This window comes from Callospermophilus lateralis, chromosome 5, assembly GCF_048772815.1.
Source record: "Callospermophilus lateralis isolate mCalLat2 chromosome 5, mCalLat2.hap1, whole genome shotgun sequence".
Taxonomy (NCBI): Eukaryota; Metazoa; Chordata; class Mammalia; order Rodentia; family Sciuridae; genus Callospermophilus; species Callospermophilus lateralis.
Window position 1 is genome coordinate 105,084,101 of NC_135309.1, and position 16,393 is coordinate 105,100,493.

General features: G+C 33.1%; 1 protein-coding gene across 2 annotated transcripts in view; it reads left to right on the forward strand.

The window, feature by feature from the left end:
* Ap3b1 (adaptor related protein complex 3 subunit beta 1) overlaps nucleotides 1-16,393 on the forward strand; it is a 230,536-nt gene that overhangs the window by 38,044 nt on the left and 176,099 nt on the right. For both annotated transcript variants that reach the window (XM_076857095.1, XM_076857096.1), the window contains exons 3-5: nucleotides 6,711-6,785; nucleotides 14,342-14,437; nucleotides 15,038-15,198. In XM_076857095.1, the coding sequence (XP_076713210.1) occupies nucleotides 6,711-6,785; nucleotides 14,342-14,437; nucleotides 15,038-15,198 (332 nt within the window). The remainder of the gene's footprint in view (nucleotides 1-6,710; nucleotides 6,786-14,341; nucleotides 14,438-15,037; nucleotides 15,199-16,393) is intronic.

The window sequence follows — 16,393 nt, forward strand, 5'->3', positions numbered from 1 at the left end:
CCTCAAGATAGCATTTAAGTGAAATAAGATACAAAAGACATATGATTCTATTTATATAAAATACTCAAACTTACAGAAAGTAGTATAGTGGTTATCAGTGGCAAGGGGGATGGAAAGGTTGAGTGCTCATCTTTCAAAAATCACTTTAGATTTTTTTTTAAATGATATGACCTTATCAATATAGTGCTTTTGGTTTAATCTCTATCTTGCTCATTTAGTTTGCTCATGGCTTTTACTGTTTTTGTTTTTTTCCCCTCAAATCATATCCTCCTCATTCTTGAGATTTTTGGTTTGTTTCCAGGAGATACAAGCATTTTGTATACAAGGAAGATAATGTGGATGGTATTTTCTGAGTCCTATCCTGTTGGAACTGTTTTTTGTACTTTTACCATGTGAAAATACATTATTTAATAGAATTATTAGATTGTAATGTTTTCTTCTTCTAAAAGTTGTATAGATTTTATTCTTAATTTCCGCTGGGTTTAGATGTAGGGGTCAGAAGTATGGTGGCAACCAGATTTTTAAAAAAACTTTTTGTACTTGTAGATGGACAGAATGTATTTATTTTATTTGATTATTTTTATGTGGTATTAAGGATCAAACCCAGTGCCTCACACATGCTAGGCAGGAGCTCTGCCACTGAACTACGGCTTCAGCCCAACTGGATTATTTTATTATTTCTCCTCTGGGGAACCTGTTATAACTGTCCAGATACTCAGCTTTGACTATGTTGAGGAAAAAGAAATTTAATCAAGATATGATCTCTATTTTTTTTCTTTTCACTGATTTGTTATAGTACTAATAAACCTTTTTGTTTTAAAATCTTAAATCTGTCTTTTACTTAGAGAAATTTTCTTGTTATTTATTTGCTCTTTTTTTCTTGCTCTCAGTCTGCCTGTTTTCTCTTGGCATTTTTATTATGTGTTTATTACATTTCTTGGATCCGTCCTTCATGTCTCTGTCTTCTGACCTGTCAAATTGATACTGTCTCTCTGTCCCTTCCTGATTTCTGGATGAATGTTTTAAGCTGGCATTGTAATTTAATATAGATTTTTGTTATTATTTTATGTTCTTCTACTATATTTTAAAATGTGGTAGTGACATCTTCATCTGAAAGCTTCTTTTCATAATGCAAAATTATTCTTTTTATAAGAAATGCCATATCCCTTCAAATCTCTTTAAGAATATGAATTGGACATTTCCAGTGCTATTTTAAGGAATCTGTTTTCTTTTGAACTGTGGCATGGTTTTGTATGCCATTTATTTCCCCCATTTGGTAATGATTAGAGAACTTTAGATGTGTCTGTAGTTGGCCAGAATTTCTATTTGAGATTGGTTCTGTTATAGACTCTCTAAATTCTTAGTATCAATGTTTTCAGGCTCAGTGGTGTAAAGAAGAGAGTAATATCAATATTGTTAATTATTAGAAGATCAGTGTCTAAATAGAATAAGAAGAACAAGTAGTTCCAAGGTAAAGAGCCTGAGAGCACTGTTCTCTCTGTCTTGTTATAATTAGTACATATGTCTTTGTTGAGTGTAGCAATGTAATTAACTTTCATGTTTTTTTTGCGGGGGGGGGGGTTTGTTGTTTTAAGTGATCCTTGGGAATAAGTAGTCTAGTCTTTTGTATGGTATGCTGTTATCAGGGCGCTTCTGAAGATGTTAGAAAAAACAATATCTGGGAGCTGGGGATATAGCTCAGTTGGTAGAATGCTTGCCTCGCATGCACAAAGCCCTGCGTTCAATCCCCAGCACCACACACACACACACACACACACACACACACACACACAGAGACAAACCAATAAATGTGAGCCAAGAAACTGTTATGCTTAAATAGTAGGCAATAGTTCCACTTATGATTAAATTGTAAGTTATGCTAGGGGGACATGGTATCCTACATCCATTTATTCTCCAGATTGTGACTAGTGGGTAAATGGTTATTTTCTAAACTGTTATGTTCATTCCATGTAGAAATTTGTTGAAATTTCTGTCATGTGACTGGTAGATTATCTGTAATAAAAATATGCTGGGTTGGGCTGGGGTTGTTGCTCAATGGTAGAGTGCTCACCTAGCATGTGCCAGGCCCTGGGTTCCATCCTTAGCACCACGTAAAAATAAATAAATAAAATAAAGGTATTGTGTCCAACTAAAACTAAAAAAAAAAAAAAAAAAAAAAAAAAAATCCTGGGTTGACTCAGTAGCCAAACAGAGACAACAGAAGAAAGTGTTAAAAGTTCAGGACAGATTAGAAGAAAATCATTTTGAATAGCAAAAGTTTTTTTTTGAATAGCAAAAATTAAAAATGAAAAGAGCTTAAGAATCTTGTTGGATAATTTCAAAAGTCCTAAAATATGTATTACTGAATTCAAAAGAGAGAAGAGAATATTCAGGATAGATGGATACACAGGTATTGAGATAAGACAACCATGCTACTCTGTGACTCCATTTGATCTGACTTGATTGATGTTCAAGTATCAGAGTGCAGTTATTTATTTTAGTTTATTGCTATGTTATGGTTTAGTTGTGGTGTCCCTCAAAAGCTCACATATTAAGACAATGCAAAAAGGATCAGAGGAGAAATGACTGGGTTCTAAGAGTCTTAACCTCATCAGTGAACTAATCCCCTGGTAGGGATTGACTGAGTGGTAACAGAAGTGGTAGGGTGTGGCTGGAGGAGGTGGGAATTGGGGCTTGGCTTGGGAATGTATATTTGAATCTAACAGTAGACTCTCTTTCTACTTGCTGATCAACATGTAAGCTGCTTCCCTCTTCCACACTCTTCCGACATGATGTTCTGTCTCATTTTGAGCCCCAAGAAATGGAGCTGGCCTTCTGTGGATTAAGACCTCTGAAACTATGAGCCCTTAAATAAACTTTTCCTCCTTTAAAATTGTTTTGTTCAGATCTTTTAGTCACAGCACGAAAAAGCTAACTAAAATGTGGTATTTTAAAAAGTAGATGTAAGACCTTCTCGTAATTTCTCTCTGAATATTCCTAGCTATTTTCACATTTTGTTCTCATGAATATTAGCATCATAGTAGTTGCACCCTTTTTATATAAAAACCATTGAGTTTTAATATTAAATTTGTACTTGAATCTGTTTTTAAATTTTTTCTGATAAGTAAAAACATACAATTTAAACTTATTAATGGGGTTCCATGTAATGTTTAGATACAGTATATATTGTGTAATATTTCAAGGAGGATATATATATGTATGTATGTATGTATGTGTGTATATATATATATATATATATATATATATATATATATATATGAAATAAATATTAAGAAAAAAGTCGTGTAAAAATTAAAGAGCAGTTATCAGAAACTAGTCCCTCCTTCAATTAGATGTGGGCAACTAGTGGATATTCTTTGTAGAAATGCTCTGGAATTCTATCTCTGCCTTGGGTAGAAGCTGGCTTAGGAGAGGGCATGGTTAGAGCCTATTAGAGCTTAGAGCTACAAATGATTTGTGTTATTTCAGCTTCTGCTCAGTTAGCTGAATCTAACTCGCACCTTTTGCATTGCAGCTTTTTCAGGCATCAGAAACTTCAACTAAATACAACAAAAAAAAAAGAAAGAAAGAAAGAAAGAAAGACATATTTCCCTGTGCTTTCTACTCATGAACCTTCCTTTCTGCACAAAGTTCTTATGCTCTCTGTTCTGGGGAAGAGAGAACCAAGAACAGGATTTTACCTAAACTAAAAGGGAGAAGAGATGGAGGAAATACTATCTGAAAAGACAGGAATAGCATTGAGAAGGTCTGCTCCATTTCAAGGAATCTTCTTAACTGGTTTCTCTTTTTCTCTACAACTTTCATCTTTAGGATTATATCACATCTTGTCCCTTATTCCTTTTCTCTATCTGTCCTCCCTCAGTGATTTGACCTCTTTCCCAATGCATTTCATCAGCCAGGTGCTTTCCTGTATTCTCCCATGGTTTCCATGCTCATATGTTTCTCAAAGTGTGTGAAACCTCTTGGTTTCTCTCTTTTCCAAAACTCTTGCTTCGTCCCTTAGTCTTTTGCATCATAGTTAATGACAGTTTCATTCTTCTGGTAATTCATATGTAGTCCTTCTTAATTCTTGTCTTTTTTAAAAAATCCCATATATAATCCACTTCTGAATAAGTCCAAAATCTATCCCCTTCTCACAGTCTGTCAGCATCTTTTTCCTTGGTAATTTCAGTGGCCTGCTAATTGTTTTCTGTGCTTCCACATCTCCTATTCTGTATTTCACACTACAGCTGGAAAGACCTTGTAAGGTATCCAGTGACAACTATCCTCTTCAGAATTCTCCAGTGTTTTCCCATTTCACATGTCCTCCAAGCTACCTTCTTTTATGGTGGTATGCATTTCTCTGACTTTTTCTCCTGCTATTCTTCTCCTCACTTACTCCAGTCTGGCTACCCAGGCCTCCTGCTCCGGGAACATGTCATGATAAAACTACTGTTTGCCTAGCTGGTCCCATGGTTCCCTTCCTCTCTTCCCTCAGGTTTCTGCTGAAAAGAGAACCTTTTCTGATCAATCTGTAGAAAAGAACAGCTTCTACTCCCACCTTAGCTCTTCCCATTTCTCTTATAGTGCCTCTGATGTCTTTCTACTCCTAAATGTGTTGAAGTATCCAATATTTGTCTTCCATGTATATTTGAATATGCAATATTTCCATCTCATGTTTTATATCTACTTGTTTATTGACCTTCACTCCTGCTAGAAGAAGGTAAGGGCCACATGGGCAAGGACTTTGTATTCGTGATTGTGTCTCCAAGACCTAGCATAGTTCCTGGTATACTGTATACCCTCAGCAAATATTTGTATTTAATGATAGGGTCCTCCCTCTATATATTAACATATTTTTGAATAGCATTCTACAGAATAAAGTTGGACAAAATTTCTGATGAGGTTATCATTGAAAGACTGAAAGGAAAGAACTCCAGAGAGCATTTAATCCTTCACTCTTCTTATTTTACAGAAAAAGAAATTGAGAGAGGTATACAAATCATATAAAGATGTTTTTCCTGAAGTTATTTTGTGAACCTTCTGCAATGCTTAGTAGGTTCACAAAATACTCAGGTGAAAAGAATATCACAAATAAGGAAACAATATAAAAAGAGTATTACGAAGCTATCATTTTAAAAAAGTCTCTTGATAAATTCTTAATGGGATTATAATCCTTAATGGGATTATATATGTATGTTTATATATAGTATTTATAAAACACTTGTCATAAATTAATAAAGCTAATTCCTTCTTTTTAAGGCAATTTGTTAGATATGGTGTGTAATTCATAAAGAATTCCTTTCTATAGTTTGGACTTTATTTTGGGTTTAGTAAAGTCTGGGCTTTTTAAAGTCGTAAAAGGTAAGTTTCGAGAATGAGAGAAGGAAATAGGAGTACACGTAGATATAAAACTAAAATAAATATAAATGTAAGCTAGCACATAGTTAATTCTAAATGGAAATTATAGGTTAAAATTGTCTAGAGGAAATTAGGATTGGACCTTACATAAGTTGTTAAGGAAATGGCTTTAGCAAGGGGCATGGAGTATATTTGATACTTTAGATAGAAGGGTAGGACTTAGAAAAGTAAAATGAATTGGTTGAAAATGTGAGATGAGTAAAATCATAGCTAGTGTTCTGACAATAAGATCAGTTTACTTAGGTAATAGCACTGATACAGAACATTAGGTCAAGGAGCTTAGGAAGGGATGTTAGTGCAAATTGTGAGGGCATTTGTATATTGAGTGAAATAATTTGACTCTAGGCAGTCAGGAGCTTTTGTAGTCTTTGAGGGAGGGCTGACATGTGGAAAGTAATTTTTTTTTCCTTTGGTAGTGCTGAGGATCCAGTTGAGGGCCTCCTATATACTAGGCATGTTCTCTACCACTGAGCTATACCCCTAGCCCCCAGCATAGAATATTAAGAATGATGTACATTATGGATTAATGGGGGACTATTGAAAACTCCTCTATTAGGTGATCTCATTCTGTTCTAGGATAGTGGCAGTGGAAAGGTTTTAATATGAGTGTAATAAGAAATAACAATAGGACCTAGTTACTGTGTAGTTGTGAGAAGAGACCAGGATAATTCTGTGGTTTCTGTCATCTGGGAGAATTGGTGGAAAAAGGAAATTCTGCCATGGAATGTCATGTTATCTTGAAAAATGAGATTGGTTTTAGGCATAGGAACTTTGGGATGAGACACATCTAATCATGTCTAGTTAGAGATATAGAACTTGAGCTCAGAATTTGTGCTAGTTTCGGGGAAGGATCCTCATATAGAGAGGTAAGAGTCATGAGAAGTCTAGGGAATTTCAGAGATTGGAAAAGATGGTGGTACATAGGACTTCAGTGGGCAAAGGAAGAGGATTTGATGAAGAGAACTTGAAAAGGTGATGGTTGGAGAAGTAGAGAAACCTATGATAAGAAAGCCACGGATTCAAACTAAACTTTACATTTTACTCTCACTGCAGATGCATGACTCTTCAATGCAAGAACTGGAAATATAAAGAACTTCATGAATATTTTAAGAAGTATTTATAACACAATTAGCCAGAGAAAAATATTGTATATATTTTCATATTTGTCTTAAATTACTCTGTATTTCTTCCATAATGTATCTAATATATTTGTGAATTTATATTATTGCACAAATATTGTTTATTCTTAAAAGGAATTTTTGCCCTCATATTCTTCTTTTATTCTTCAGATGATTGCAAAAGGGAAAAATGCATCTGAACTGTTCCCTGCTGTTGTGAAGAATGTGGCCAGTAAAAATATTGAGGTACTCTTTTGATCCATGATTTTCATGATTCCTTTTGTTATATAGGGACCATATGCTTTTCAGTTACTTTGAAATGTCACAAGTATATTTAAATGTCACTGGATTTTTGTACATTTAAAGTGTCTATAATATTAAATTTAGGTAAAATAGGATAAAAAGTAGATATAACGTAGCTTTGACTTTTTGGTGGCAAATGTGAAAAATAAAATTGAGCTTGATTCACCTGAGTGAATGACTATAACTTGCTGTATTTTCACTAATTCCTAGAGGTCTGTTTAGTTTACATTTTGCTCTAGGGACTTAATTTTCCCCCCCTACTCCTAATCAAGAATTCTCAACCTAAATGATTGGAGCTTTTTGACATTTCTAGGACTAAGCCCAGGAATATTTCCCAAGATTCTCTTACTACTCATGACATGTACCAAGCACTCAGTACATATTATTTGGATTTATTGAATTTGTGTGTTCCACCCTGTAAAATACTATTTTTTCATAGACTGTACTGATGCAATCTAGCATTAAAGTTATAACTACCTGTTATATTAAAGTTATAACTATCTGTGTATAAAAATGGTCTGGATAATTGATAGAATTTGCTCCATTTAAAGCTTTAGAGATTTTTCTCCCATAAAATTTAAAATGTGTCACTTATTAGTTCTAAGAGTTATTTTTAGCTTTATATTAGGACTGTGATCTACTTTAAAGTTAAAACTTTTATATGGTGTCTCCTTTGCAACTACTGATCTGCTTTCACTACAGTTTTGACATTTTTAAAGTTTCTTAGTAATTGAATTATACAGTATGGAATCTCTTGGGTTTGACATTTTTTTTTTATTTTACTTAGGACACTGAGATCCATCTGTATTGTTTCATGTATTCACATTTTATTGTTATAATATAAATACTCTATAATTTTAAAAATTACCTGTTTGAGGATGTTTGGATTGAATAAAACTATTATGTATGGGCATTTGTTTCAATTTTTCTTGAGTAAATATCATAGAATAGAATTGTTGCATTGGCTGGGAAGTGTATGTATTTTTCAAAAATAGTGCCATATAGTTTTATAAAGTGGCTGTGCCATTTGCATTTTTATCACTAATGTATGTGAGTTTTAGTTGGTTCATATCTTCACTAACATTTGATCTTATTAGACTTTTTTTTTTAAATTGTAGGTGGACACAATACCTCTATTTTTGTTTATTTATATATGGTGCTGAGGATCAAATCCAGTGCCTCACATGTCCTAGGCAAGTGCTATACCACTGAGCCACAACCCCAGCCCTTATTAGACTTTTTAACTGTAGCCATTTTGGTGGGTGTGTAGTGGTATTTCATTGTGGTTTTAATTGCTTTTTCCTAACATTTAGTGATGTTGGACATTTTTTCATTACCTTATTGGTCAGTCATATTTTCTTTAATTTTTTTTTTCACATCTTTAGCCTGCTTCACATTTTTTAGTCTTATTAAAGTTTGAAAGTTCTTTATAAATTCTTACATAACCCTTTTGCTATGTAGATGATTATTTATTATTCTTATTCTCTCCTGCCTTCTTTTTGGTTTTCTTAATGTCTTTGAAAGAACAGATATTTGATTTGGATAAAATCCATTTTATCTGTATTTTTTTCAATTATATTGCAGGCTTTTTGTGATCTATTTAAGAAATCTTTGCCTAGCCTAATATCATAAAGATTTTTCATGTTTTGTTCTGAGGTTCAGCCATTTTAACTATTATATTTAGGCTTATGATCCCTGTCTTTGGGGTTTCCCAAGATCAACCACAGATTGGGTGGTTCACTAGGAGGATTCACTAGACTCAGAATATAGTCATACTCATGGCTATGATTTATTAAGGTAAAAACACAGTAGACTCAGGAATACAAACAAACAAGTACATGGGGCAAAATCTGCAAGAAACCAGTTGTAAGTTTCCAAGAGTCCTTTCCTAGTGGAATTACCCAGTACATGCTTAATGTCTCCAGCATATTGTGACAAAATATGTGATGTATTACCTACTAGGAAACTTCATTAGAGACTTACTGTCCAATTTTTATTTGGATCTGTTCGTGTAAGCATTATCAGCCTGGTTTGTGCCCAAATTCTACACTTCCATAAAGAAAACAGATGTTCAATTTAAATCATATTATTTGTACAAATATACAAAGACTGGTTTGTCCATTGGTTTGTCTACTTGTGTTTCACCTATTATTCACTTAGTTCAAGTGGAAAGTCGTGAAAGGGGGATTCATGTAGCTCTTTCTCTTTGATGTCTTATGGTCATGCTATCTGAGCTTCTAATTTGATATGTATACTAGTATTATGTCTTCTGATATAAGAAAGTACAAATATCTGGAAACAACAAGATTTAACTTAGGAAAATCATGAGGAATAGGTGAGACTGGACTTAATGTTATTTGGAACAGTCACAGCAGTAATAATGGTTGCTAACATGTCCAAAAAAATGCTGTCTGTGCTATGTCCTTAATAACTTACGTAGATGAACTCATTTTATCCTCACAAATAACCCTGTGAAGCTTGGTTCTGTTACTGTCTATATTGTACATATGAAGATAAGGTAGAAGAGGGTTAATGTCCTGATCAGGGTCACACAACAAGTATGTGGCAGTTTCCAAAGCTAGGTAGGCTGGCTTCAGAACCCCTTTCAGAGCCATCCTTCCTATTTGGTGGTTATTTTCTTTTCTAAGTGTCTTTGACCCCTTATAAACATTTGGTATTAGCTATTCTTTGGAAGACATTTGGCTATTAGTATACTTACTATGTTTTAGATATAGATAGAAGTTATCAAGTCTGTGGGAAATAGTGGTAAATCAATAGTTCCTTCTGAACTAGAACATTCAGTACTAATTATTATTCATTCAAAGCTGTTTATACTCATCAAGTAGTACGATTTTTCTCTTTGTTCATTTTTTCCTTTAAAATCAGATTTTGGTGTGCTCCCTATTATTTTATTTTTTAGTTGTTGATGGGCCTTTATTTTTTATTTTGTGTGGCACTGAAAATTGAACTCAATGCTTCACATATGCTAGGCAAGTACTCTACCACTGAGTCTCAATCCCAGTCCTCCCTATTAGTTTTCTAACAAAAATGCCAATATAAATATAGTTATTGGCCTATTTGTTTTGGATTTCTTTTGTTTCTTAAATACCTTGTTATTTTTTTCAAACATGCCTGATTTTCTCATATTGTATAAAAACTGACAGGAGCTTCTTAAATTTGTATTCAGAGAATTGATTAATGTATTCTTGCTATCAATTCAAAATTTCATTTTTACAAGTACATGCTGCTTTCCATGCACAGGTGAGCTGTAGTATACGTCATCTGCCATTAGATGTCAAATGATACCAAAAACAACCTAGTAAGCAATCAGTGGTTATAGTACAAAAATAATCAAAGGTTTAGTCAATAACTCATGAAGTTTGATGTACTGGTATTGATAATCTAATTAAACAGATCTGCCTTTGTTCTTCCAGACTACTGGGGCTCTGCTATGATTAGCTTTACAGCAAAGAGTGTTGTAACATTGAATGAAAGTAACTGATCAGAGAATGGTGTAGTCACGGAGCTTTAACTACTCCCATTTCTGGTCACAGAATGGTTTCAGGGAAAGTAGGCTTTCTCTGCACACCTGCAGCCAGTGAGTGCACAGGCCTCTTGTGGTCAATATTGATTGATTCTTATAACAGAACTAGCACAAATTTAGTGTTTTGCAACCTTCTGTGATTTAATATTGTTATGCTTTTTGCCATAACAGTCACAGAAATCCTTCTCCAATAGTGAATAATTATGGCAGTGCCTGCTAACTCAGCTGTGGTTCTGAATGTTTCAGTGGTGCCTTTATAAACTTGTAGATATATTCTGGAGTTCATAACACCATTTTAAAGCTGGCTGTATAGTTGATAAATAAAGGTGTTTTTGAGAAATAACTCACAAGGGGATTGTGTCATTCTTCTTTAAAATTTTCCAGAGAATTGTAGAGTGAAATCTGGATATAATTGGTAAGAAGAAAGAATATTTTAAATGATTATTAAAAACAAGCAACAACAACAATGAAAACAAACACATTAAAGACCTTGGGAGCAATCTTCCTAATATCTATGGTTTCCATGTAGTATGTTGACAGCCTTGGAAACATTGCCATTCAGTGTCTTATAACCATTGAGAAGAAGTTAGATCCTAGATGAAGCCATCTAATGGCAAAGTCTAATTTTTTTTAAGTCTACCATTGATCTGGGGTAAAATTCAGCTGAGCGATTACTATATGCCTGTCAATGTGATGGGTCCTAGTGATGAATGGTTGAGTAAGGAGAGCTTGCTGTACTAAATAACTGCACGTTTATCCCTGTGGAGCTGAGAAATTAAATATATCTTATATGTTAATTTGATGTTTCAAATTTGCTATCCCCCCCACCCAAATTATTGAGCTATTTAAAATCTAGTTGGAGATAAAGTTATCCATCCTCAATTAGAGAAATGCTTCTACAATTACGGTCCTAAGAACTTTGAAATTTTTATTTTTACTTCCTCTAATCTAAAACATTAGATACAGTTTGGATCATTTGCTTCTCATTGTTTTCACCAATATTACTTAATTTTGAAGACTATTTTTTATATTCCTGTGTAAGATCATTTATGGTCATTTAAAGGAGCAGTGTTTTATACTGTTATAGGTGGATTGATTTGAAAAAGCTTCATTATTCAGGTGACTTTTTGTTGATCTCTTGAACAGGTTAAAAATGGTTATGGTGGCTATATACATTGCCAAGGCTGCAGAAAAAGCTGCCTTTTCCTAGGAATGTGGGAAATTACTATCAGTTTAAAGGAAGGAGTGTAAAATATTGTTAAAATCAGAGACAGGTTTGGTGACGCATACTGGTAATTCCAGCAGCTAAGGATGCTGAGGTAGGAAGATCACAAGTTCAAAGCCAGCCTCAGCAATTTAGTGAGGCTCTAGATAATATAGCTGGACCTTATCTCAAAATAAAAAATAAAAAAGGCTGCGGATGTGGCTCAGTGGTTAAGTGCCCTGGGATTCAATCCCTAGTACCACCCTCCCCCTTGGAAAAAAAAAAAATCTAAGAAAGTGCTATTGTTTTGTGTTGGAGGACATCTAGAAAGATGAGATTCATTCCTAAAATGAAAATGTCCTTACTGTTTTTTCTGAACATCAGATTAATTAATATTTCTTGTAAAAATTAAATAACATGGAAAAATGTAAAGAGTAAAAGTCACTGGTTAATACCATCACTCAAAGACAGTCGCTGTTAACCTTTTACTCTACAGGTGTCTTGGCTTTTTTGCTTACTTGGTTTGAATCCTGGCTCTTTAACAGGTGTGATATCTTGGTCAAGTTACTTAACATTTCTGTGCTTTAGTTTCCTCACCTGTAAAATAAATAACTGGAATATAAAATGAAACATTTAGAACAGTTAGCATTATCTATATTTGCTATTATTACCATATTATGTCCTTTCTGAAGCATTTTCTAATTTGAAGTTTTGGCAATGAGATTTATCTTAACAACTCATGAAGACTTATAATGGTCAGAGTTTTTGTTGTTGTTGTTTTTCCTTTCTTTGTGGTCCACAAAGTAATAGCACATCTTATAAAAATAGTGTATTTTAGATTGGATAGTATATAGTGTGTATGCATCTTTTTTTAAGTACAAAAACGAGATTATACAATGCATATTGTTTTACATTTTACATTGTCAAATACAGGTTAACTTTATTCTGTATGGTGACTGTTACATGGGTACACTGTAATTTATTGTTCATATATTGTCATTTTATTTAAATTTGCTCTTTTAGTAAGTGGAATTTGGGTGAGGGGATAACTCAAGGAATAACTTGAGTGAAGTGTTAAGACCAAAAGTACAAATTATATTTGGAACTTTCTGTTTGACTATAATGAAAGTTTGGGGTGTATTATACGTTGTATTGAATACTGGATTAAGGGCTGAAGAGTTTGTGGAGCTATTTAACACTGAAGAATAATTGGAAATAAGTTTTTTGTCATTGTCATTTATAACCTTGCCTATGTGATATAGATGAATGGTTTAATATCAATTTAAAATGGTTGTGTTTAGTATTTTTATATTATAATTATGAGGATGTAGATAGTATACTTAGTAAGTTTTTACTTGGGCTTATGAAATTGTGAAGAGTGGTAAAAAAGGTTGGATTATTAAATTAAGACCTGAAATGATCTTAAGGTGCCATGAAGAGTTAAATCTCAGATGCTGAAAACTTCTATAGATAAATATAAAATTTGCCCTTCACTTGAGAGAAATTAAAAAATAAATCCCACAAGAATAGTTACTCAAATACAGTTTGATTTAAGTCAGCTGTATATTTGGATAAGGTGAATAGTTTTAATCAAAAATGAGCTAATCGCTGGAAACATCTCATCTGGAACAAGGTCTTATTTAGGTATTTTGTTCTGCTTAACTCATTTGTAGTTCAGAGTTCCACACTGAAAGAAATTGATGTGAGTTTAAGGAGGAACAAACAGCTTGGTGAAGGAACTGAAGACTATGCTTTGTCAAGAGAAATTGGGGCTGGGGGTCTACTCAGTGGTAGAGTGTGCACTTAGTACATACAGTTTTCAAGGCTCAATCCCCAGCACTGAGAGAGGGGTTGGGGGAGAATAAATTGGAGTATGAAAGAAGAAGGACGTGGCAGTTTCTTTAAAGTAGTTCAGATTGGTTAAGATGATATGAGCTATAACTAAGTACAACACCATTTCTCCTTTCCAGCTAGTTCCAATTTTTCCTCCCCATTTCTTATGTTCTTTGAATATTCCATAGACTTTTATGTATGTACTATGTTGATGCATAAGAAAGGTAATCAGGAAGTGGGATCTGAGGATATTTGAGAAGGAAATTATTATTAGCAATGTTGGTGGATTTTTAACTTAATTTTTTAAATTTATTTTTTCTGTTGATAATTTTGTTAGAAACTTAGTGATTAAAAAATGTCTTTAAAAATATTTCCAGAACATATGTCTAGACTATTTGGGATTTTTATTTCATTAAGTTATTGGTATTATTCACTTATTATTCTTACTGAACCAAAAATATCATGTATATTGGAAGTGATTCTTGCTATAAAAAGACTTGGGGCTTCAGCACCTTTATTTTGATAAATGAAAAAATAAACTCCCATACTAGATAGTAGACAGAGGCCAAGTTTTTTCTCTTACTTTTATCTTTGACTTTGAAATATTTTTGCAGGTCAGTTAATATTTGAACATTCTTATATGAATTTTGTTCAGGGATTTAAAATTTCCTTTGAGAGGAAGGGACACCTTGATAAGATGTTGCTGTTCTGGATTGTATTATTAAAAGGCTTACTTCACAAGCTTTTTCTGTCACCATTCATTATGTCACAAAATATTATCTTTATTTTACAACCAAGCAGTGACCAGGTTCAGTTATTTACTTGAAGAAAATTAAGAATGGATTTTAGTATAGAAAATATTGAGTTTTATATTTTTCACTCTTCTGGCTAGGAGTAATTTTTTTTTTTTTTAAACAGATCAAGAAGTTGGTGTATGTGTACCTGGTCCGATATGCTGAAGAGCAGCAGGATCTGGCACTCTTGTCCATAAGCACTTTTCAGCGAGCTCTGAAGGTAAATGATGGAGTGAGCAGGCAATAGCTATAAGGTTTTTTACAGTTGAAGGTGTGTCATTTAAAGAAGCTAAGTAATAATCCACTAAATAGCCCAGTAGTGTGTTGAAAGAGTTAAAAGGCCTCCCAGAAGTGCTTATTCAGTACCCTTATAAAATATATAAGAAAGTGGAACCTGGCCATGTATGTTCTAGCTTCTGCATGTTTGGGTTCAATATAATCATTTTCATAAATCAAAGAGCTGTTTATTACTATACCAAGTAGTTGTGAAAGTATGTAAATAGGGGAAATAAGACATTTTTAAAGATAAAATTTATGTTGTATAGCATTTTCTTCTGAAATGTTAAAACCCCAGCACATTTAGTGATATCAAGTACAATTATAACTTTCTTTTCTTTAAAACAGTGTTCAGAAAAATAAATGTTTTCTTCTTTTTTTTTACCCATTTCCATATACTGGTTGTACATTTTTAAATAAGTGGCTTTTTTATGATTGTCACATTTATTACACCCTGTAAGTGTGTGTTAACTATGTCATAAAGATGTCTTTGGAAAATTGTAAACTTTCAAATTTTGATAAATACTTTTGGCACTATTTTCAGGACCCAAACCAACTAATCCGTGCAAGCGCTTTAAGAGTTCTGTCAAGTATTAGAGTGCCTATTATTGTTCCTATCATGATGCTTGCTATTAAGGAAGCTTCTGCTGACTTATCACCATATGTTAGGAAGAATGCAGCCCATGCAATACAGAAACTGTACAGGTAGGTGCTTTGTTAATAACAGAGATCTGTAATATTAAGTGGATTGTTATAGACCCCAAAGGCTCATTTTATTCACTCTTATGACTGGCCTGTCCTCATAGCAAACAAATTTACTGGCTATGTTTTTTTCACCTGTAAACATTTTTGACCTATCTTTAATTTTATTTCGGGACCTCATGCAACTTTGTACTTGTGATAATTCTAGATTTTGTAACTTGAAAATAATTAGTATTTGAATTCTCATTTATATAGTCCATGTGTGTATGCATGTATTATTAGGAAAATCTTGATTTTATCCATTATAGAGTAGAATCTTTCTTATTATTCTTACAATTCACTTTATTTTTTTTCCTTACATCTTTGTTCCTGCTATTTAATTTTTGAAGTCTGATTCTTTTCCAGAGCTGTTTTATTATTTTTTATTTTAATAACTTTATTAAAAATGTAGTGATTTTCAAATATAGTACCATACCATAGTTTATGATATTTGGTAAAATATACAGTGTCTCAATATCTGGGAAAACATATACTCTAAATAAAATTATATACACACAGTTGGGTATTATTTCTGATATCATTTATTCTGCAAGGTTTTTGAGATCATTTGTTTCTGGTGTTGTGTTTAGAGTATTGTGCTGTGTGCATTGGATCTATGAAATCAGTAGAGGACATGGTACTTATGGATACAATTCACATATTTGAGGAAGAAAACCAACCATATGTCAAATAATTAAAAGCCATCTGTAATTGAGATGTTAGAACATGATTTATAAATCTCCTTTAACAATGGTTTTGATGGGACAGGGGCCTTTGTATTATAAGTGTACCAGAAAATAAAGATGTAACTAAAATGGAAAAGGAAGATTTAACTTGGAAAAAATAGCTGGAATTTGAAAGAATTGAAAGGTTTGAATGTTCAGGTAATTAAAATGCTTAATAATAAATGTGATATTTATAAAGAGTACTAACTCATAGACTTAGATTAATTGTCAGTTTTATCATGCTTCTTTTTGTTTTCTCTTCATAAACTTGTAGAATAAGATATAAGCTTATTAAATTATAATGGTTTAAAAGCATGTCTATCATCACACTGTGGTTTATTCTCCAGCCTCAGCTATCTACTCTCCCTGCCTTGGCACTGCCTATTCATTTCCTATATCAAGTGTGTTAATCTTATCACTGCATCTTATTTTCT